The sequence below is a fragment of the Melozone crissalis genome, unplaced genomic scaffold (genome assembly GCF_028551555.1).
Source record: "Melozone crissalis strain CALT ecotype California unplaced genomic scaffold, PUWL_Pcris_2 ptg000034l_1, whole genome shotgun sequence".
Classification (NCBI taxonomy): Eukaryota; Metazoa; Chordata; class Aves; order Passeriformes; family Passerellidae; genus Melozone; species Melozone crissalis.
This window is the reverse complement of record NW_026535812.1, coordinates 10,546,292-10,570,285: the sequence shown is the minus strand read 5'-3', so window position 1 is coordinate 10,570,285 and position 23,994 is coordinate 10,546,292. Positions and strand designations below refer to the sequence as shown.

At 42.6% G+C, this 23,994-nt stretch overlaps 1 protein-coding gene across 1 annotated transcript; it reads right to left on the bottom strand.

Moving 5' to 3' along the window:
• Positions 1 to 868: 868 nt before the first annotated feature.
• MFF (mitochondrial fission factor) lies at positions 869 to 22,749 on the bottom strand. Its single transcript, XM_054282347.1, has 10 exons — positions 22,640 to 22,749; positions 18,151 to 18,368; positions 17,136 to 17,308; positions 16,071 to 16,159; positions 12,621 to 12,695; positions 9,333 to 9,491; positions 6,964 to 6,981; positions 4,081 to 4,143; positions 2,056 to 2,140; positions 869 to 1,692 (listed from the first exon to the last, which is right to left on the bottom strand). Exons 2-10 carry the CDS (start codon positions 18,365 to 18,367, stop codon positions 1,561 to 1,563), a joined length of 1,011 nt encoding a protein of 336 aa, XP_054138322.1. The 5' UTR covers position 18,368; positions 22,640 to 22,749; the 3' UTR covers positions 869 to 1,560.
• Between the last annotated feature and the right edge of the window lie 1,245 nt (positions 22,750 to 23,994).

The following is a 23,994-nucleotide window of genomic DNA, read 5'->3' as shown; positions in this document are numbered from 1 at the left end:
GATCAGAAAGAACAAACGCCACAGCCCTGTGGAAGCCAAGGAAGCAGGAACTGCCTGTAGGAACACTGCCTGTACAGCAGTGCAACAGCCACACACCGAGCCCAGTCTGACTCCACAGCACAGGAAACGGATGAGAGCAGCATTCCTGCAGGCACTCGCAGCACTTGTATCAAAATCATCAGGCGTTCTCATGCTGCTGCTCCCGGGATCCCCTGTCCTTACCCGGGCGCTGTCCCCGGGCCCGTGCGCAGCCCCAGCACCGCCCTGGGTCCCGCTGTGCAGGGGCAGCCCTGGCACTGGACTGGGGCTCTGCGCTGCGGGGGGAGCGAGGACAGCGCTGAAACTGAGCCCGGCTCCTTCTCTGCGGCCGCCGTGCTTCACCAGCTCTTCACCCCGCTGTGCCCCTCTACAGCCCCCAAAGGGCCCTGCGCAGGGCTCTGGGTCCCGCTGTGCTGAGGAAGGCTCCCTCTGGAGCAGCGCTGTGTCACTGCCGGTCTCGGGCACACGGGCACAGTGAGTTGCTCTGTACGCCCCGGGGAAGGAGCTGCGGCTGCTGCAGCCGTGCCAGGGCCATGGAGCCGCCAGCCTGCAGAGAGCTGTCACCCCTGTGACAGCATCGACCAAACCAGGCCGAGGCTGAGCAGGGGATGGTTAAACTCACCCCGGGATCAGGGCACCCCAGGCTGGCCCCCATCCCCAGCACAGCCTGACACCAGCGCCACAGCCCCAGCGGTGGCAGCCTGCACTGCGCTGTCACATGCCCACCTGCTGCTTTGGAGCTAACTACTTACATCAAAGACTAATAGTTCACATAAATTCTCAAATAAATTCTCTTCAAATGATATTAAACAATGGTTTGGGGTTGGGCATTTTTGAGAGAGTTTTATTAAAGATACTACACCAAAATCTTGTACTCCATAATATTTTGATCACTCACAAACTAACTTGCTTAAAAATGTAATTTATAGAAAAACATCTGCCAAATTAAACCTAAAAAAAAATACATATTACACACTTATGGACAATCTGCATGTTAGCAAAGAATTCGTTTTATTATTCAACCTGAACATAAACAAAGAACATACTCATGAAACAGGACACACTCCTTGATTATGGCACACCTCAAACTACTTGGACTAAAGGAAAACTAGTGCAATTGTTTAATTGCATCTAACAACAGAACAATAAAAATGACTTTGTATTCCTTTTGTTTTTTGTTCTTTTTTTTCCAAACCCATTCCATTTGCTCTCTTCTCTCCTCAACACAACCTCCAGTGGTTAGTCCTGGAGAGCACTGACATTGCATGAAGCAGATTCCCCATGGGCTGGTCCATGTTACACAGAAGCATGCAAAGGAGGATACTGCAGCATTTGCAATGCAAATCTATTAAATACGTTATAAATGAACAAGGTGTCCCTTTAACACTGCAATTCTAGAGCCTTTATCTGTGGTAGAAGTTTCCAGTGTATTCATTATAAAACAGCATACAATCAGAAACAAACAAGGAATTTTGCAAATTGTTTGTGTTTGCAGCTAGTAAATCTTTCTGAGAGCTGTGTCTAGCGCCGAAACCAAAGCCAGCTATTGAGTAGCCAGAAAGCTACAGTAATGGAATACATGATCATTTCCCTCTTAGCACGCTCTTTGTTCTCTTCTTCCAGGAGCTGCAGACGGCGATTAAGTTTGATTATCTAAAAACAAATAAAGGCTTTTATTATTTCATTACAAGTTGCCACACTTTCTAGAAGCTTCTGAATAACCATGTAAAATTAGTATCTCAAACAATAGATGGATGTCAAACAGTTGATAATTTGACCTTCTCTCTTCAATCAGTAGTGATCAGATCCTGCAGTCCCTATTATTTAGGAGCAGAAACAGAGTCAGATTCTGCAGACTCCCAGAACAGGACATGGTATGTGAGGGCAGTCCAGCAGGGGCAGAGAGAGGAGCCCTTGCCTTGCCTGTTGGGGGTACCTTTGTAGTCATAGAGAAAACCTTCCCCATTTCACCACTACAGCTTTGTCCTGATGTTGTCACTACTGTGCTTTACATACCTGTCTTCTTAGGGAGGCAGCATCTACGACTGTCATGTCATCTGGGGTTCCCTCGAGCGTCGTTTCGAAGCTGGAGAGAGTGTATCTAGCAAATGAAGGACAGGGCTCAGCTATGTCAGCCATGTAGATCAGCAAGTACCATATTTTATCAACATTCTAGCAGATTTATATTTTGGTGGTGATGGAGACAAGAATTAAAATTTCTTTTTGCAGCTGTTACAGAATTGCATTTCAATAGGATCCTAACTGAGTAAAGCACAAAGAGATATGAAGTGGGTTAGTGCTTGACTAAATTTGGATTGATTGCTCTCCACACTTAAAATTCTCCACACAGACAAACTTCCTTCTGACATACAGTTCCTCAAAAGACCATTTCCAGTTAACTAATTCATGAAACATGAACATTGCCTGACCTAAAGTGCCAAAGCTGCAAGAGACCTGGCCAGAGTAGAAATAACCAGACTTGCAGAGTGTCTTATGCTCAGTACCTACTTCAGTATCCCAAGGGGACACTTACCGAGATTAAGAACCTCAGTCACATCAATCTCTGTATTTTAGGCAGAGAATCTGGCAAACAAAGCCCAGTGCAGAGTCACTCACTGCTTGGTGAACTTTGTGTGCATTAGAAAGTTTGCTCCCAGAGCACTCTCAGTTTTCTGAATGCAGCAATTCAGAAAGAGCATTATTCCAACTCCAGGACAAGTTAAATAAATAAAGAACATTTATTGTCAGTTCAAAAGTGGCAGAAAGTCTTTACAGGTTTTTATTTTGATCATACAAGTGCTCTTAACCAGATTCATTTCCAACATCTAAACAGGTAAAGCAGCTTCAGATCCTGCACCTACTCCTGAGCTTCTCACTTTGTGTGTTAAAACCTCCATTTCCAGTATCAGCTCCCCCTGACTTCCATTCTCATGAGGACCTGTGTACAACTGCTGCAGACAGCTTAAATGGAGCAAAATAATGTCAAGGCTACTGAATTCCCATCAACAAATACACCTAAAAGAACATTAAGTATTTAATGACAGTTAATCTCGAACTAATAAGAATATGAGTAGAATTCCTGGAGTTTGCAGAATGCCCTTAAGTGCAGAAACTACTTTTGCATTTGCAGGTTCTCCCATCACTTTCCTGAAACTTCTCTAGAATGCCCTCTGAAAACCAAAGAGATTTCTGACAAGGGTGTTTGTGTAGCTATTTTTTTGTTACTAGTACATGGTAAAAAAAGTAGAAAATTCCACCAGATCTAAAGCACAGCTGTCCCTCACTCTCTCCTGGGAAAGGCAGGGAGAGTCAGCATTTCAGTGAGATGCACAAGGCTCCCTCCCAGCTCACATAACAGTGTATGACTGCTGCTCCACAATTTCCAGACCTTCCCAAGTATTGAATCAAGAGGGTTACCAGCAAAAACCCCCTTGAGATCCCTCTCAGACCTTTTCAGAAACCGATTCCTGAGTTAGAGAACAATCATCTGTTTGAATCCAGTTTCTACTTACACCCAAATCTAACCTCCACTTCCATGAAAACACTGAAGTCTGAAAGGCAAACAGGAAAAATGGATGTGAAAGGACTGTGTTTCCCCATCATCCTGACCATGGGATTATGTGTCAATCTCTTACCCAGTTCCACTGAAATGATGTCAATCTGCCAAGACAATGGCAGTGAAGAGGCCTCCAGGTGCAACCAACAATCACAGGCTGAGAGCACCTCCAAATTAGATGAGGTAAGGCCAAATTTTCTAGTAAGCTCCCTATGAAATAGCAAATACTTGAACTATACAGCTCATGTAATGTAAGAGCCTCCTCTCAGGCATTCATCTGAGGCAGAGTTCTGCAGCACATCTCAGACAACTGAGATCTTGCAGGTGACTTGGATGGGGAAGGAATAAAGGCCTGAAATACCTCAAGAGTTGAGAGGCAGCATAAAAATGAGCACTGTGCTTTAAAATAACATTGCTGAGAAGAGGGAAATAGAAATCTGAATTTTAGAATTAGTGGATCGTGACTAACAAAAAATGCTCTTTACCTGGTGTTGTCATGATGAGGGTTAGAGGAGGTGGTAGCAGCTGACCCACCACGTAACATTGGCCTACAGCAGGATTTTGTAGAGTGAAAGCACAAGACAGAAACAGGAAATGACAAACAAGAGATAAGATGTAAAACACAAGGATCAAAGGAACATCAAAATACTTCCAGATATACTCTATGTTTCAATATAACTTCTTTTATTTTGTTGTACATTGCACTTTCATATTTCTCTCGTTCAAATTTAATCAACACTGAATGTTTTTGCAGCTAAGACACATAAGCAAATTTTTGATGAAGCAGATTTGAAGAAGCTTGATTTGCAGAAGACAAACAGGTGGAATAGAAATTTAGCCTTAAAAAATAAATATGGGGAACTTCTGGTTAAAAAAAAATAAATTACCCCCAAATCTAACACCTCACCCAACAATAACAGGAAATCAATAAAAGTACTAGACATAATTATAAAACCTCTTTTAATCACCCTCTGCTCCCTGCAGGGAAAGGGGAGATTTGTATTTCCTGCATTCATCTATGCTAGACGTAATTCAGAAACCTGAGCTGGCAGCCTAAGGGCCATGTATAACCTGGAGAAAGGGAGATCTGTCCAGGAAGTGACTACAGCCTTCAAGCACATCTCTTGAACATCCTTACAAGTGCTGCTCTTCTCCCTTTTTTTCTGGGCAGGGAGGAAGAAAAGGTAGAGTTTTTTTAACTGCTGCAATAATATACATGAAGTTTGCAAGGAGAAGTTGCTGTATTGCAGCTCACCAGCAGCACCCTCTGACAAGCTGGCACTCTGTGTTTCCAGCACCTCTGGTAATGAGGCATTGGGTTCCACATCACAGGTGTGCAACAACTGCAGGAGCCTGAAATCTCTTCTCAATCTCCTTCATTTTCCCAATGCCAACTGGAGATACTTGTACCATGCATTTAGCCCACATATCCTGCAGGCTATAAAACTGAGGACAATCTAGGTATGAAAATCTTTACAGCAGGTCCATGTAGGAGGCAGAGCTTTGGTGCCAAGGTGGCTGGGAGATCTGAGACCAGCCAGAACCACGCAAAAATATCACAGCCACCAGCTTCGCTTCAAAAGATCAGGATCTAGGAGTCCTGGCAAATATTGCTACCTGGTAACTATTTACTGGGACCAGGTCCTAGCACCAGAAGTGCACCACAATGTTCTCCTTTCTAGCACTTAGGCCAGCATGATTTGTTTTACAAAACAGAAAGCCCCATTTCTGATACATGCAATATATGAATGTTCTTACCTAAATGTACAAGGTCTTGCAGAAAGTTATCCAAAAAAAACCTATTCCTATCCAGAGAAATAATTCAGCTGGTCTAAAATCTCTGACAGATGCCACAACTAAATACTTTGAGACAGTATAAGAAACTGAGCAAATAGCAGCTATGGACAAGGCCACAGAATTTCTCTGAGAACTTCAGTCACCTGTAACTAACTGGCAGATCTGTGAATGTCAGAGCCAGTACCCAGCAGGCACTGCCCACACCATCTGACACAGGACATCTGGATTCTGTGTAAGGAGAACAACAGTCTCAAGTGCTCTCTAAATTCAGCTTCTGTGCTATCTTTTGGTAAACAAAGTTTTACAGCTGTTGTAGAATTTATCAATCCTAATTCACAACTACCCTTCCCAAGGAAAGCCACAGGCTTGGAGACAGCTGAGGGCTACAGCAAGGCACAAACCCAGGGCACTCTGAGACCTGTGCAAGGCAGGAATTCAAACTGAAGTCTTTGATCTTACTTCCCAACACAGCCAGGCTCTTCAGATGCTGCAGGTGATTTCTTCCTTTTCTTTACAGGTCACTTTTTATTTCATTACAGATGGACCCAAAAGGAATACCACAATATGGCCCCATCTCTTCTACTTGCTTGGTTTTTTTATATCAACAGAGAATTGATTACATTGATCACAGTGGCCTCATAACTGAGAACTTTACCCCCAAATTAGCAGTAAGTTTTTTGGCAAATACAGAATGTACAAGTATAATATAGGCAAGACATTAAATGCATGGCCTCCTTTAAAAAATAAGTGTACATTAGAACTCTGAATTTTCTGGCTACTTCTGTCAATTCCATCCTAAACATTAGTGCATGGTCAGAAGAAGCCATAACACCAAGGTCATGTGTACTCCCTGCAAACAAAGCAGCAACCTCAACCTTGAAGGGAATGCTCAGGAATACAATTTAATACCAGTGGGAAAACAGGCAGTAAGGCAAGGAGCAGCTGAACCTGGTCTGTCTCCTGCTGCTTCCACAGTGAGGATGCAACCCTGAACACATGGTCTGGGAGGAAAACAACCAGGGGGGACAAATCTCATCTCTTTCTGAACCATCATTACCCCAGGCCAGAGTCAAATGTAGCCCTCTTTGATGGTCATAACTCACTTCCCATTTTATTTCTACAATCTTTAACTTTCTCAATATAAAAATGATCTTATAAAATCTCGGGATATGACTATGTGGGTGAAGCTTGGCATTTAAAAAGGACAGTGTTTTTTTAAAAAAAGGACTATCCTAAAGAAAAGAAATCATAAATTGCCATACTCTTTCCTCCTAAATAAAATGTACTGACTCAAGAGATGAGTCAGTTTAGATAAAGTACAGATTTCAAAACAAGTCTATGCAAATATGAAATTGTCTCTTTTTCCTGCATTTAAGACATCACTAAAATCTCCTTAAATGCATAGGGGTTTTTGGGGGCTTGTTTGTTTGGCTGGTTTGTTTTCAGATTTCCTTCTGCTGCCTGCCTAGAGCATAAAAGATCAGCCTTTAAAGGACACTAGGGGTAGGTCCTACAGTCATGCCACAGAAATTGAAACAGAAAAATGGTTAGAACTAGAAACCAAAACTGACCTATTGTCCTTGTCCAAGCTGAAGGAAATGCAAGAGTAAACAGTGATCATTAAATTGTAGCTCATTTAAATAATCCTTTATGTGAGCAGTGCTGGCTGAGCTAGGCATAACTCATTATCTGCAGCAGTACCATCAGCACCTACCGTTAGCAGTTTTAGTAGATTGGAAAATGTTTGGGGGGGGGGGGGAAGACAAGCTATAAAACAAGTTAAAAATATTTCCAGTGAGTAACACACAGCCAGATCTTGTTAGCTTTAAAAGATCTCTTCAAGTATTAAGCATAAAATGTTAAAATAGTTAAGGCTTTGAGAAAGGAAACACATTACACAGAGCAAAAGAACAGAGTGCAGGTTTAGAGCAATTTAAGATGAATAATATTTTGCAACCATGCAAGTGGATCATCCAAATTTCACATTCCCACGCCAGCTGTAATGGTGGGTGTCTAAACACCCAGCCACAAAGAATACACTTTCACCTTATTGCAAACTTCATTATTTTAGCACCTATTTATTCATAGGTGACTAGAAGCAGGTTTCCCATTCCTTCTAGGAAGGTTAGTAAGAACATCTTGAAAATTAACTCAAACCAGGATGAGTGTAATTGCAGCTTTTCAAGTATTCAGAATCCTAGAATTTTTCTGATAATTGAACTAAGTTGAAAGTGTATGTATATGGATTTGTTTTCCAGAATCCTAGAAAACACAGGCAAGAGCATGCATAAGAGAAGCCAGGAATAAAACCTGTTAGCTTCACAGCAGACTGGGAAAAGGGCTACAGTTCCAATCTATATTTTAACAAGGACTCTTGGCACAGGATCCTTAAGTGCTACTGTTCATAGACAGTACAATTTCTTCTTATCTGGGAGCTTTCATTTGGCAAAACAAATTTATAATTGTATAATTTTAATATTGATAAGGGGAAAAAAAGTACTGATACCCAACTGTTGATAGATAGGCATCAAAATTTTAACAGCTACAGCCTGGCATTTCACAGGATTAAATAATTCATTAGCTAAGCACCCAACCCACAGTATTTCAAGGGACTCTGTGCAGCTGATTTTGCTTGTTTTTCTGAGTCCCAGTTTAAGAACACAAAGGCCAAAAATACTTGAGTTCTTTACAGTTCAGGAATGTTAATATGGGCATTTATACATTGTCAGGTCAGCAAACATGGTGAGCTACAGGAGGTGCCAGTTTGGAAAGTGACTGCAAACACACAGACATTCACAGTAAGATTGGCTTGATAGTCACATTTCATTACCAAAACAACTAGAGAGCAAATAATTTAAACTTCACACTACACACAGTAAGTGTGCTGCTAAGATAAGATAGCAGAGGCACATGGCAAATTTCAAAGAACTTGCTAGCACAGGCCACACTGAAGGGCTGCAGGAGAAATGAGCAGGTCCTCCCAGTGTTCTTCCCAATTATTTCCACTAATTCAACCTCCTGGCAAGCCCTGGGGGTCTGAGCTAGCCCTGCACTGGAGGCTGTGTGCAATTGTTACATGAACTTCTGTGCTGGCATACAACTAGCCTGGAAATTGCTTTTAGTAAATGAATATTGCCATTGTTGGTCTTTAGGAATGTTTCTGTAGTATTAAACATGCTGTTCTTGGAACGCTTCCAAATCCCAAATCCAGACAGTCTAAGGATACACCAAGTGAGCAAAATTCCACTGAAGAGAATGGAAATAACTACACAGGGATTACCATGAGGCTTGTTCTGGCTCATTAATCTCCAAGTGTCAGGTAATCCATAAAATCAGAGACAGCAATAATCAGAGGAGCAACCAACTCCCCAGTGTCCCCTGCCTTTCCTGCTCTCAGCATCCAGGGTGGCCACCATCAGTCATGTGGCCAACAGAGAGAATTATTCCCAAAATAAACCATGACAGTTTCAAGTCCTAACATATTATCCAAGTAGTCTACAATGCCTTTTAATATTCTACCCTGTTTCTGCATATTTTTTAATGCTTCATGACATCATCAACCCAATCTTATTGATTTGCACCCCTGCTCACCAATAGAGAAGCAGAAGACAAGGCTTGTAAATTTGCAGGCCCAGGGTGAAGTATTCATTGCAGAATACACTGATAATCTCAGACCAGCAAAACCCCTTGCAGCCACGGGCTAACCCTTCCTATGAAGATTTTTCTTTGGAAGGAAACCAAAACAATGCTGTATTTGAAACAGAAGCATTTTGAAATGTGAATTTTGGACATTTAAATTGCTTATGAATATTGAAAGCAAAGGAAAGCAAAAGCAAATAATTCCATCTCATTGTTGTGTAAACAGAAATAAAACTCCACTAAAAAGGAGAAAAGAAAAACAAAGCAGCAGAAGCTGGCAGAACCAGTGACAACCAATCACCTGCGGTTTTCATCCAGCACATCCAAGACCTGCTGGTAAGCCCTACGAGTGGAAGACTGGATAAACGACAAAATGCCACGAGCAGAGTAAAGATTAATTCCATCTTCAGGTAACATATTGGGAGGACAGACACGGGCCTGTTGCAGTGATGGGGTCACACTGTTTGTACAAGCATAGTAAATGAAGAGAGAAACACTAGAGTCAGATTTTAATTGAAAAAAAAAAGCTTTTCAGATAGACCCCATTCCAAAATGCTTATTGCTTGCTTTTGGTTTACCCTTCTCCCACCACTGTAAGGTAACGCTCCCAAATTCCAGTAGTGTGGGGATTAGGAGCTGCATTTAGATATGTTCACCAGAAACACACACAGGTAGTAATTAGGACACAGTTTTGATCTGTTATACAAGTTAGTCCTAGAAAGTGCTTGTACAGCTAAATCTGTACCTGCTGCAGTCAGTGTTCAAGTCCTCACTTGACATCAATGAGAGGAGTGTTTTTACAAGCACTGGCATTTTAAGAAAATCCTACACATCATCTCTTTTCAAAACACAAGCCTTTTTCAATAAGGACAATCTCACACAGAACCCCTTCAAAAATTTTTTTTTGGAAACTGTGATCAAGACAGTATTTTGATTGGCATATGAACAAGTTGGAAGGCAAAATGCAACACATTCTAAAAATAGTACAAAATTCACATCCCAGTGGCAATGAATTACATGATCTAACATGTTGACTATGATGCAAAAAATATTATTTAAAATATGCAGGACTGGACTTCAAACATGTCCATTTGGATTATATCAAACTTGTCTATCAGAGAGAAAATAGCTTTGATAAGCTGCCTACGATTTGCTTATGATTCTTTACATTCAAAGTGACTTTATTCACTTTTCCTGTACACAGCAAGATTTTTTTTTTTAATCTGGAAACTTTATTAGAGGTGAGATGCTCTTTTAGTAGGAATTAATTAGTGTTATTTTAATGTAAATATTAACACACATGCAAACCAAGTGCAAGCCACTGTACCCTTAAATCTTGGGTTAGTTTCTATTCCGAGATTAGCACACGTAATTCAACACATTTCCTTGCCACTTGTGCTTTGCTACAACAGCTTTGGACTTAAAATGTCAATCTTTTTGGCCTTGGCATTTTAATAAAACATTAATGCTGAGTACTTGGAAGTTGGTTTGGTATTTGGCTAATCTCTAGCTGGGTCAGAATTCTGTGGCTACTCTTACTTTGAACAGAGCTGCTCTGCACGTGGCTGGCAGCAAGATCACAAAACTGAGCAGGACAGAAAACTCCACTGAACAGATTGAATCAAAGAATGTTACAGGAATGTCACCTCTGCCACAGCAGAGCTCAGCCATCCTGGGCTTCAGGGGACACCCACAGACTGCAGCACCTGGGGCTTGACTGATAGTGGTCATTGTTACCTCAAGGGCAGGTAGCTTTTCAGGCTGCCACAGACTACATTGCAGTAAATATCTGGTTGCTTCCTTACAGCTTTTATTGTTCTCCCACACTTGTAGAATCCACCTTTCTCTATATTTATGATGACTTCTATTTTGTAATCAATAGTAGTGGCCACACCCACACGTTTTACTATGGAACTGCACTAGAAATGCCAATATTCAACTGAAAAATATCAAGCAGCAGGGGCAAGTTCGAAATATTGCCATTAAAATGAATTTATCAGAATTTTTACTCCTTGTGGATTTACTGGATTGAGGCAAATGAGGGAAGAGTTAAGGATTGAAATCACAGCATGTTTTGCATTAAAACTAATTTCCCTGTACATCACTTCAGAGATGTGCAGAATAGGGTGAAAGACAATTAAAAAAGGCAGCAAATAATATTTAAACATATTGAAAAACAGAAAAAAATTGTGGAATTCCTGTTGTCCAGAATGGTATTCGTATAAATACTACAGTAATGATTTTTGCATACAAAGATTTCTGTACATACTAAAAAGATCCTAATAAATTATAAAAGCAAACCCAAAAAACCCGAGTTTTAACTAAAACTGTGCAGAATTCTTTAGCATAAAGTTACATGTGCTGATTAAATTCAAAGTTATATAATAAGGAAAAATCAAAAAACAAGAATAGTTCTATGAAGGGCACAAAGGCCATGACTGTGGGTTGGAGACAGAAGCAAAATTTTTCTTCTGAAAATTTTGCTTTTTCAGGATTTGAAATCGCTGTCCTGTAAGCATCTGGCAGTCCTTTGGACTATGTCAGAGACCATGGAGAAGAAATATTATGAAGCAATTACCTGATACAAATCAGCCCAGATAACATAAGAGAAAAAAAATCTCTGCCATAAGGAAATTCTCTAATATGTAGTATGAGCACTTATCATTAGACATTGTGGCTGAATCTGAAATCCCCCCTTCCCCCCTCCATTTCCAGTGAAATGGTCCTAGTTGTAGGTATAACTTTGTTTCTCATCTCTGAAAAGAATTCTTATCTACAGCTCCAGCCACTCTAACCTCCCTGGTTACAGACACCAGTCAATTCCAGAGCTTGGAACCAAAACAGACAGGATGAAATTACAGACGTTACTATGAAAGAGTTCAGTAGCATGTTGCTATATGCAGTTTTTAGCTTAGCAGCAATCTCCCCTAAGCCTTCTCAAAGCATTTGTGGTGTACTCAGGCTTTATTTCAGGTATTTCTCTGACTTGCAGTTCTGGTAGTATTAAATGAGAGGTAAACAGATTTAACTAATTAAGGTTACTTTGAATTCAAGCACATAGAGAGACGTGCACACCATCACCTTTTCCTCCATGACTTGCAAGAACAACAGAATTTCTCAAACTGTGAAATTGAACTCTCTAGAAAGTTATTCTAAGGAAAAGGCTGGAGCAAAAAGAAAATTAAGTGTTGCCCAGTTTTGCATGCACTCTTGGTGATTTGGTGACTTCCAGCAGAGAAGTGGAATCCTTGCATTCAGCATTGGCTGGCAATGACCAACAAAAAGCTTTGTTTCTCCAGCTATACAAAACCAGCCAAAGAACAGAGTGTCAAACAAGTTAAAGATATTTTGAAATTTTATTTCCCTTTCATTGGCTGTCAGGTGTTTTTCCCTGTGCTCTTTACAGAGGGAAACAATTTGGCCAAGTTTGAGAAACCCTGAAGCAAAATTAGAAACAACACATTCAGTGTAGCTGTTTCAGATTTTATATTCAAATCTAGAGATACTTAGTCAGAATATTAGTACTGCAGAGAGCTACAGAATTATTCACACTCTTGCTTTTCATACACCAGGGAAGGTTCAGGCTTACGTGCAATCCTTAGTCGAAAGAGGTGACTGCAACCGTGGCATTTTATTTCTTGGGACAGTATCTGATCTGTGCCACCTTGAATAATAATTGTAATCTCTTAAGTAAGCATCCTTAGAAAAAGAGGGATTGTAGTTTAGAGAGTTGTCATTATTGCTACACAGACAGTTATTGTACCAGCAGGTACTTGTTAGTCCCAGGATTTCTAAGAGCATTAGAGAATTACTGACTTTAATGAAGCCCAGCTGCCAAAAAGTCCTCAGAACTGTCTCTGCATGTAACTGGATGACAAGAAGAGAAAGACAATGGAAGAGAAACCACTATTTGTGCATGTCAAGAACACTGTGACAGGGAGCCCAGCCAACTCTCACTTGCACCACCTATTCGAGAATGTTTGATTTTGTCACTTTCTAAGTCAAGCCTTGGAATTTCACACAGTACATCTGAATATTTTGTCCAAGGAGGACAACAGTGTCCTAGACTAAAACTTGAGAATCTTTTGAAAACAAAGGTTTTAAAAGGCAGTGCTCCAAGCACCTCTTCAATCCTCATCACAGCATCTGAGCAGCCCACGTGGACTTCCTTTTCTATTTGAAGATGTGAACCAAACCAAAGCACAAAAACAAAGAGCTGATTTTTGTCAAGGTAGAGCACCACAGCATTTGTTAGTGCAGAAGAAAACTATTTTTTTCAGCCAACAACACTGGATATAAGAACTTTAGCAGCAGCTAGTTTCTTGTATTCTTGTAATTACCTGGAAAATTAGTATTTTCAGATGGTAAAGGAATTCCAAGGTGATATAAATGAGGCAGCAGCTGCACAATTGTATTTTCTGTAGTGCAAAGAATAGATGTACGTGAAACTTGTAATTTTTTTTGCAGTTTACACTGTATGTCCTGAGGGCCTAAACTGTGAGGAAACAAGAGCCAAGAGGTTACCTTTCCACCAAGCACAGAAGGCCTGGCCTTCCTGCATTTGTGAGAGCCACACAGGTTCCACTGTGACTGTGGTGTTTTTACAATCTGAATTCGTAGAACAGTCTCCTGAGAGGTAGGCAGGTACAGAGTCACACTCTCAACCTGGAGAGTGACAAAACCCAGATGAGGAAGAAATGCCAGACTCAGCATCAGAGTGCCAGAGCATGTTCAAAGTGATTTCTTTCTTTGGATCATATTGAATCAGAAGAAGCAATTGCGACAGAAAAAGAAACTGTGATTTCAAAGCAGATGATCTAGCATTAGACACAGCATAACTTCTGTCATAAGAAAACAGGCACCTGAGAGGACAATAGAAAAATGAAGTTCTACTAAAATACATGATCTGCAGGTCAGAAGTGTAAAATACTGCAATGAAGAAGGATATCTTCCACATGGGCAGTAGAGAATACAGATCTGAAGGCTCAATATCATCTAGCTGTTATTTATCTTACAAGCAAGAGAAGAGATCCTGGATCAATCAAAAAGATACAATAGAAGGTGCTTGGCATTGGAACTATGATTTATTAGACAGACCTTATCAAGCACTAGCCTGGGTATCAAGAGAGGAAAACTAATCTCCAGATGTGTAATAATTTCCTGGATTTTGTAAATGATAAACTGAGTCATGCCAGCTGCCAGTCATATGTTCCTTCATCATAGGCTTTTTAAATTTACAGGATTACAGGTGCCCATTGTATTGCTAAGCCTCTGAAGGATTGATAGAAGATTAAAATACTGTGACAGCAAATAACATTCAGGTCATGTAAACCCAGTAATTCTATATATAACTACTGAGTGACAGCAAAGCACAGGACAGCAAATTTTACAGATTTAGGATTTTCCGATTCAAGAAGCCAGACATGTGAGAAATCTGACAGCAACTACAGGCAGAGCTGATCTTACTGTTTTCTCAGATGGCTGGCATGGCCCATGACTTTTGGAAAACTAAACTAACATGGGGATCAAGTAAAGCAATTTCAAGACATTGCAAGAATGTCTTTCTTTACCAACTGTTTTTAAGTGCAATACATCAAAGACTGGCAAAGCAGAGCTGGCAGCATCAAAGGCAGAAATATTTCCACAGGAAGCTCCCATCACATGAAGACCATGGTACTCCAGCAGGTACCATGTCCAAACTGCCAGATGGGCAAGAGAAAGCCACTCTGAAGTGACATTATAGTGTGTCCAGTCCAGTGGGACATTACTGGATAAGTGATGCCACAGGGAGCTTGGACACTGAGGAGGCTGATAGAACACCCAGAGACTGAGCTGGTCAGGCACTTAAAGATGGGAATCTGAGTTTTGCCAGCTCAGTAAACGTGTGTGACTCTGCAGACCTGAGCACCTAGACATGAGCAATCTATAAACTTGTATGAACCCAAAGTCTGATCAAATAAGAAGCGGAAGATATGAAACAATATTTCCATAAATATCTGGAAGAGAAGTGTAACATGTGTGGAACATGCATCAGAGTACATTTCATTGTAGCCAAATTAACAGGTGGACAGATATGTGGTACACACAGTACCTCCTAGTGCCCCTGATGTCAACAGAAGAAAACAGGCATTTCTAGGGCATACTTCACTTGATCTACTTTAGACTAAAAATAGGTAGACCCTAAGTGGGCTATGCACTTATTTCCCTCTAGATTCTGAAAATTAAGTTTGATGGTGAACTAGCAATATTGTTATACAGTCTACATTGGGACAAATGAATCCCATCTTTCAAATCTTAAATTTAAAGCCTTTTCTAAGGCAAGTATTCCTTATGGCAGCTGTATTAAAATTCATACATAAAAGATTCCTAAGTGTTATACTGCAAATTCAGTTATTTCCAGGTAGAAAGATGCTGTCACTCAGAATAAGGCATGATTAATCCAAGACTATCATATCTAATAAAAATGTACAGACATCTATGTCTTCAGAACTGCAACTCTGGATAGTAACAATGGATGAAGCTTCCAATTCTAAGTGCTCCTTGCCATTTTGGTCAGAAAAGATTAAGATGCATATTCTCACAGATTCCAATAAATGAAGTACAGTGACGCCATAGAAAAAATACTTATTCTAATATTTTTGAGGAAATAAAAATATTTCTTCTCCAATGAATGAAAATCATTATAATATTAACAGTGAGAGAACTGGGAACATTTTGATGCACAAAGAATGCCATTTCCTGAAAATTCAGGGGGGAAAAATATTGTACCAACTCAAACTGAAAATTTTCCTGAAATAACAATTCCTGGTAAGTGGTGAAACCAACTGTGAGCCACAAACACTTCCACCCATCCCGTGCAAGAAGTCACCTACCTAAACAAAACCCATGGGAGAAAAGAAAAAGGCCGGTGTTATAATAGTTAAATGATGTTCTTGCCACAACATAGAAAACATTAGTTGGGAAAAGCAGTAAGGAGGAGGTAAGGAAGGAGGGTGGGTGTCCCAGAGGTGCAGCAGAGGCCCTGCAGGGCTGCACTCACATGGAGTCGTTGCGGGCCAGCTGCCCGTTCTGCCGCGTGGCGTTCTCGCTCATGGAGCGCTCTCGCTTCAGCCTTCCCACCGCGCGCACCTGCAGCACGGGAGCAAAGGACACATCAAAGCCAGAGAGTCCCAGGACACAGCTCTGTGCTCTGCAGGCCTGTCACCCACATCTGCCCTCAGACACAAAGGCACATTTGCAGAGGTTTCACAGGGATTAGGGGGAAAACAGCAGATGACAGATGTGATGCTGGTACGTGTAAAATCAAGCTCCGCGCTTACTGCAACCCTGCTGTTACCTATCCGTGTGACCTGATGTCATAGTTACAAACCAACAGAATTTCCAATGTTCTCTGGAGATACTCAAAGCCCCCTGGACACAATCCTGAGTAACATGCTCTAGGATGACCCTGCTGAGGGAGGCTGGACTATATCAACTCCAGTAGTCCCTTCCAGTCTTACCCATTCTGGGATTACTTCCCACCACCAGAGATACATATATTTCTATTCTATTTTAAAAGCCTATAGAATATGCAGCTTCATAAATAATTTTCTGTTTTTAAAGTGTCAGTTGCCATTGTTCATCTGGATGCCAATGCTATACCATTATTTGAAGTTGTTTTCTTAGAGTTTTGCTAAAACTCAACAACTCTGTGTGGTGTTATATCATCTGGCTATGAAGTCCTAAGCACAGAAGTTAACCACATACATTATAATGTATAACTATATACAAGAATCTTACATTTTTCTGATACTTTATAAATAAAAAAAACCTTACAGCTTTCTCTTCATCATAAGGATTTTTTTGTTAGAAGTATTTTGAGTAGTTCTAATTATGATATTATTTTTGTAAGTAGTGAGTAAGCTTGCTGAGCATGGCAATTCCAGGCCATCTGCCACTTCAAAGTCTAAATAGAACTACTATAGTGCTAATAAAAATATTTTTGTATTTTCCCAACATATGTCAGCAGCAGGCTGATCTGCACTACAGTAGAGAAATCATTGGTCATTTCACTTTCTTTAGCAGAACGCTTCTCATCTAAGGAAAAAGCAAAATAAGTACTGGCCTCTTCACTCTGAGGTGTCTGCTGTGGAGGTTTTTCTAGGTCCAAAAAATCTAGTGGTCGATCACTAAGAGAAATAACACGGGGAGGAGTTTTCAATGCCAGTGGTTTGAATGGAGTAGACTGAAGAATGTCAAGGTCTGCTGGTCTGGAAAATGGAATGTCTTCACTATTACCTGCAAGAACATCAATTGTCAACAGAAAGCAAATTGTTCTGAGGCCTGAAGGCCTGTGCCTAAAGTTCAAAAGGACATCACAACAGTAACTTCTCCTGCCTGTGCCAAATGATGAAGTATAACTTTCTTTAACCTCCTTGTATGTTAAAAACTACTCTTGAAGTGCTCATAAAGACCACATTGACACTTATTTAAGCAGCTTCTCTGAGGACAATGATCCTGAGTAACCCTGAACCACATAAACTGTCATGCAAGTGAGAGCACTCAAGACACAGTCCTATCACTGTCTTTGACTGGGGACATCAAAGCATAAAATATATGCATGTCACACATATTGCAAACTTGTTAGACTTTTATCAGGTCTGGCTATGTCACTGTAAAGCCCATGACCACAAATACTAAACTAATATTGATAGAGTCCACTCATAATAGACAGATTATCAACAAAATTAGCACTCTAATTAAAATCAAATACGCTTTGCATGACAAATATAAAGTCCATCCCTAAAATTTGTTACAGTTACTTTAGCTTACAGTTAATTACTAAAAATCGAGTGTAAATCAATAAACAGTAATTTTTTTCTCCAAAAATAGCATAGTAAGATGAAACATCAGCAATTAAACCTTCTGTTCATAATTAATTCATCACTGTCTCCATTATAAGCTACACCAAAACTATTCATGAAACATTTTCAGACCTTAAAAAACTTCCCAAGTTAAAGAGCTTTAGCTATTTAAACACCAGAAAGCATTTTCCAAAAGGACATATCAGTATATATTTTTTCCATCCAGAAATCAAGGGAACTAATTTAAGTTTTCACCTGAGTGCGATGCAGACATACCTGCCACTACAATCCGCTCTGGAACCTGCATGGTTACACTGGCATTTGGGAATCCTTCCAGGCTGCTCTTGTCCAGGTCAGAGTTTTGAGGAGCCACCTTGAGCTTCTCGGGGACCCTCATGCGCTGGCTGATGCCCTCGGTGTACTCCATCTCGTACTGCAGCCGGTTCATCTCGGCCATCTCGGCAGCCGGCGACGGGAACGCCGCCCCGCTCATCCTGCAAGGCAACCCAGCACTCACACAGGGACACGCACCCAGCAGGAGGGGGCACAGGAGGTGCTGTGCTCAGGGCACCAGGGAAGTGGGAGAGCAGAACTGAAGAGTCTCATTTGAAGGAGCAAACTGTGCAGTGAAATTCATAGGAGGCGTAGTCACAAAGCGCTGGGAGGTGCAGGCAATGAAAGAAGAACAAAGTGGTACTGTAGACAATGCTCAAATTGAGGGTTCTCAAACTGAGCCATGACAAATAAAAAACAAAAACAAACCAACCTGGAAATTCTGCAGGTAAGGTACTATTCCTGCACTGGCTGACAGAAATAGAAACATAAACAAACACATCAAAGAATCGGTAGGATTGGTAAGAAATCTATTCAGGATTGCTGAGAAATCTAAATTACTGATTTGCATTTGCAGAAATCCACCATACTTGTGGTAGAGAAAATGGCTGAAGTCTCACAAAACTGCATGCTGAGGCACAGGAAGACAGAAAAGACTCAGCCTGGGCAGGAGCCTCCTGCTCACTGTCAGTCACCCAGATCTTAAAAGGACAAAGTTCCTTATCAACAGCCTGTCAAATCAGCTTGAAAACTGAGAATATTCATAACCCTTCCCAACTGCAGCAATTCTTTAAACTTCTCACTTCTATATTTTTCTCTAAATTAACATCTTACTGTTGTGGAACTGATACAAGATGAGGAGGAGAGAGAACAAGATTTTATTTAAACTTAAAAGCATTTGCCAATACTTTATATATCCATTTTCCTAGAAAAGCAGTGGAATTTCAAATGAAGCAGTGGATGAGTTCCCTAGAAACTGGGTTGTGAGAGACTTACCAATGCAATTGCTGGGAGTTGTGTCAAAGACCAAGATAACTGGGAGTCTGAAGTTAGATTTAGGGTTGAGAGAAAAAGAAATCCTAGAGCTGTGCCTGGGGGTGGCTGGAAAGGGACCTCAGACAGCTGGGAGGAGCTGATTCCATGGGTACCTTGCTGATGGCTCAGACCCAGATAATGGCTGTGGGCTTGGTTACCAGACACCCTGAAGCTGCATTTGGAGGGGGCTGGAAAGGGGCTCCCAGAGGGAACACTGAGCTGCAAGAACTGGTTGTGGGAAACTTTTTATCCAGGCAACAGCTGGGGAGCTTATCAGCAGCTCACACTGCAATGATGTTTTTTTAGGGTTAGAATATGAAAACAAAGTTTCTAGGCATATATATACACACACACACACAACATGTAAATATAGCTTACATTGGCAAACCTGCCTATGCAAAGCATGGCTTAGTCTAGCACAAAATCTATGAGTGGTGTTGCTTAAGTAGGTCCCTGAAGGAAGTAACCCATCCTGGCAAAAAGGCAGGGTTTGCCACTAAAACTGCAGCTACATTCCTTTACTATTTTTGGCTCAAGGCCACGTCTGTCGCTGTGTGTGCACTGCAGAGCTGAACGTGCAGAACGCAGAGGCCTCAGTGCAGAGCAGCCCCAGGCAGGTGAGCCTGCCCAAACCCTCCCTCCCACCATCCCACCAGCAATTCTTCCACATTTACCAGTAAAACCTCGAAGAACCCTCAGGCCATGGACAGAAGCACAGAGAAGGATCTGGACTGTGTAACACACACTGAGTGTGATCACCTGGCAGTCCATCCTGTGAGTCTCAGTGTTATTTGCAAGGCTCCCCATCACCACACATGAAATAAAGCATCTCAATAATCTCCAAGTGTCACTGCAGCACAGCAGGAGAACAGGTGATCAGGAACAGGGTGAAGATCACTGTGTAACCTTAAAAAAGGTCTATGTTAACTTTAAAAAAATTAGTTTTAAAGGAAATACTTGAAGGGCTGCACATTATTAATTATCACAGTTTTTATCAAGTGAAAGAAAGTGAAACAACCCATTTAATTAGGAATAAACACTTTATAGCAGTTCAAGAGGTGCTTAAGCATCTGTCACTTCCAAAATGTTAACCTTTTCACATGGAGTTTTTTCATCCCTGCCCTTTGATTTTACCCCTCTTGCAAGACCATGGCTTGATCAGCTAGTGACATGAACAAAATACATAGCCATCTGAAATTTCTAAATTCCAAAAGGTGCTTTTCATTTTAAACACTGTCTGTGATCAGTGAAGCATTTCCCAACCTCATAAAAATCATAATGTCAACAGAGAGACCAAATTTTAAGAACTTACAGTACCCAGAGTATCAACTGGCAGCAGCTTTAGGCACACTTATTGCTCACATGTGACCAAAGGTGTTTCCCTGCTTCACTCTCATTTGGAAACACCTGGCTGGCTCCAAGTTTAGTGATCAAGTATCCCTGCCCTGCAGCAGTGTTTCCACCACAGCTTGGTGAGGCTTTTGGACACAAGTCTGCTTGCACAACAACTGCTTTCCAGCTGCAAGGCAAAACCTACACAAAGCCAGACAGCAGCAGAAAGTATTTATAAACCAAATAGCACTGTGTGGGTTTAGCAGTGCTTGCCAAGGCCCTACAGATGCAAAACCTCAATATCTTGCTACTCTCATCTACTTTGTGCCAGAGAACTGGAGAACTGGATTTGCTGTCAAAGTGATTCCAAATTTTACCCCTTTTTACAGGAGACCAGCAGAACAGAAACAATGAGATCTCAGCAACAAATAAAACATCTTAACAAAGCTTCTGAACTAAACAAAGTTATGTTTTCTGCAATGTCCCTGTTATACAAAGCATTTTGGAGAAAGCATTAATAATAAATCAGGAGACTGAGTATTTTAAAATTGATATTTACAGAACTAAGTACCTCTTAAAAAGTCATGATAATAGAAGTCTGAGAATGATAAGACAATAAAAATCCAATCACAAATACAGGATAAATAGAAAATGGCTGAAGTGCAAATGAGCATCAAGCACATTTAATGAAAGAAAAAAATAAAGGAGAAATCCAGAGGATGATAAAGCAAGAGAGGGAAAAAAAAGGTTATTACAAGTGAACTACATGTTCAGAAAGGCACAGAAGAACCTCCCTCTCCTAAACAGGAACAGAAGAGATGAGGCTGAAGCAATGCATACCAATGTGAGGGACGACTGTCTGGCAGCATTTTGGCCATAATCAGGCATTGGCCATATCTGTGCAGCAACTGGGAATGCTCTGCACAGTGTGGAGCCTCAGATACAAGATGAGCTCTGGTAACAGTATAGCTCTGGCAGCAGGGAGCTCAGCGAGGTTTTACAACCCACACCAAACTGTAGCTTCTCCAGCTCCATTACTGTTTGTTCCTGATGTGGCTACTTCACAGATCCTCTGTTCACGTGCACATAAGATACAAAGTGTTCCCTTGGCAAACACCCAGTTATCCTTGGACAAGGAAAAGGGGGAAGAGGAAGACTCAGAGCAAAGTTGAGGATGCGAATTAAGGACCCAAAGGACCTTATTCTGGGGCGCTGTAACTGAATACAGATCAGAGAGACCGGGAACTAAAAAAGGACAAATGGAACAATCTGAGGGAAAGGAGCACCAGGACCAGGCTAAAGGCTGAAAGCTGCTCTGCAGAGCTCAGTTACAGGCGCTGAACTTAAACAATGCACGGGCCCCGCTCCTCAGCACTGGGATGGCATCAACAAAATGCACCTGTGACACACGGGCAAGGCTATATGATCACAAACCTCTAAAGACTCTGTTCTTTCAAGCTGGTTTACTCCAGCAGAATGCTTTAACACAAAATACTTTTAATTTTTTTCTAATAAGAAAAAAAATGCTGGAGAACGTTAGAAGAAAACCATCACTCCGACAACCATTTTTCTGGAACACCCAACTATCCACTGCGCTGTGGCGGCACTAAAAGCATTCGGAAATAGAGGGGGTGCAGGTGCTTCCTTCCCTTTATGGGGGGTCAGGGCGGCTCAGCCGATAACGTCCGGGGCAATTGGGGAGCTCGCGGCCCCGGTGTCCCCGGGCGGGCGGAGCCCCGGCACAGGCTGTGCCCTGTCCCGCTACCGAACGCTCCCACGCGACCCGGCAGCGACCCCGGCACCGGGCCGGGCCGCGGGGCACAGCCCGAGGGGCCGGGCCGGGCCGGGGGCAGCGCTGGCAGCCCGGAGCCGGGGCTGGCGGGCGGGATGGGCCCTGAGGGGGCCGGGGCTGAGCGGACGCGCGGCCGCGGGGAGCGGGGACACACAGGCTGAAGGGGCTCCGGCTGCGAGCGCGGCGAAGGGCCGGCTGCGGCCCCGCGGGCAGGCCGAGCCCTCCGAGCGGAACTGGGGCCGCTGCCGCCAGGCCCCGGCGGTCCATACTCACCCGTGCGGCGGAAGGAGGCCGGGGAGCGCTGCCAGCCCGGCCCGGCCCGGCCGGGAGCGCGTCAGGCACCGCGGCACCGCACCGCGCTCCGCGCGTCAGCCGCCAAACGCGGCTTGCGTGTCCCCATCGGCTGTCCGTAAGGGCCGCGCGTCACGTGACCGGAGGCGGGCGGAAGCGGCTCTCGCCGGTGCCTCACGTGTGAGGGAGGCGGGGGCAGCCATCTTTACTGAGGGCAGGGTGCGCCGCGCAGGCGCGTTGCGGTGCCCGGCAAGGTGACCCGCGGCGCGGACCCGGCAGCAGCGGGACGGCGCAGCCCTGCCCTGGCTGGGTTCCAGCGGGAGAGCCGCGCTCGGTGCCCACACACGGAGCGGTGCCGTGCGCCCAGTGCGTGTCCGAGTGTGCGCTGAGCTCTGGCACGGGCAGGAGCCGGGGCGCTGCAGGGCGCGGGGCCCTGAGCGCTGCTCCGGGGCAGCCCCGCCGGAGGCCGGCTCTGAGCGCCCGCGGCCCTGCCCGGCCCACAGCCATCACCGCCCCGTTACTGGCACAGAGCATTTGTCACCAAAGAGGGGTGACAGCCGTCCCGTTCGTGCCCCGCTGACGCCCAGCGCACACGCCAGCTCTGCCCAGCAGAGCTTAAACCTTCCAAGGGCACCATTAGCTGACCCTGATTATCAGCGAACCCAGGAGCAGTTTCTGCTTTATGACATAACTCAATTTTCCAACTTCACACAGGAAAATACAGTGAAAGATGCTGTTATGTCTGTGAGGTACTTTATAAAAAGAAGAAAGCAGGCTCAGAGCTTTCCCTATCTTTGGTTTTATGATTACAATGTTTTGGAGGTCAGAAAGTGTAGCAGTTCCACCACAGAAGCATGTATTGATCAAGGGCTTGGAACTCGCTAATTCAGCTCTTCACAAATATCAACAGCACTGTTTTACATAGGCAAGTGCTCAGAAATATGATCTCCTACTAAACCAATGTTGTCTAACATTGAGAATGATACAGTAGTTGCCTTAAGATCTTACATTTACTCTTATATTTAGCTGCCTTGAAACACGAGCTGCCCCAAACACATCTTACCAGGCAATCCTCATCATTCTGTATGCAGAGTCCTCAGTTTAACCTCTTCTTTAACATTTTGTAAATTATCAAAAGGATTTAGTCTTTAAAATAAAAACAAACAAGAAAACCACAAAGCAATTATTGTCTAGAAACTTGTTCTTCAAGCACACTAGAAATATGGCTCCTCTCCTGTAATTCCCCATATGTAATTGTATGTTGAGATCAGTTTTGTGACTGCTTTTGTTCCATCGAATGTATGACTGTTGCTAATAAATTCAGTGGTCACAGACAA

Coding starts and splice junctions, on each gene's coding strand:
- MFF (XM_054282347.1), bottom strand. CDS start 18,367: ATGAGCGGGGCGGCGTTCCCGTCGCCGGCTGCCGAGATGGCCGAGATG. Junction 16,160..17,135: donor AGACACCTCAGAGTGAAGAG/GCCAGTACTTAT, acceptor CCCGTGCTGCAG/GTGCGCGCGGTGGGAAGGCT. Junction 1,693..2,055: donor CTGCCTCCCTAAGAAGACAG/GTATGTAAAGCA, acceptor ATTTGTTTTTAG/ATAATCAAACTTAATCGCCG.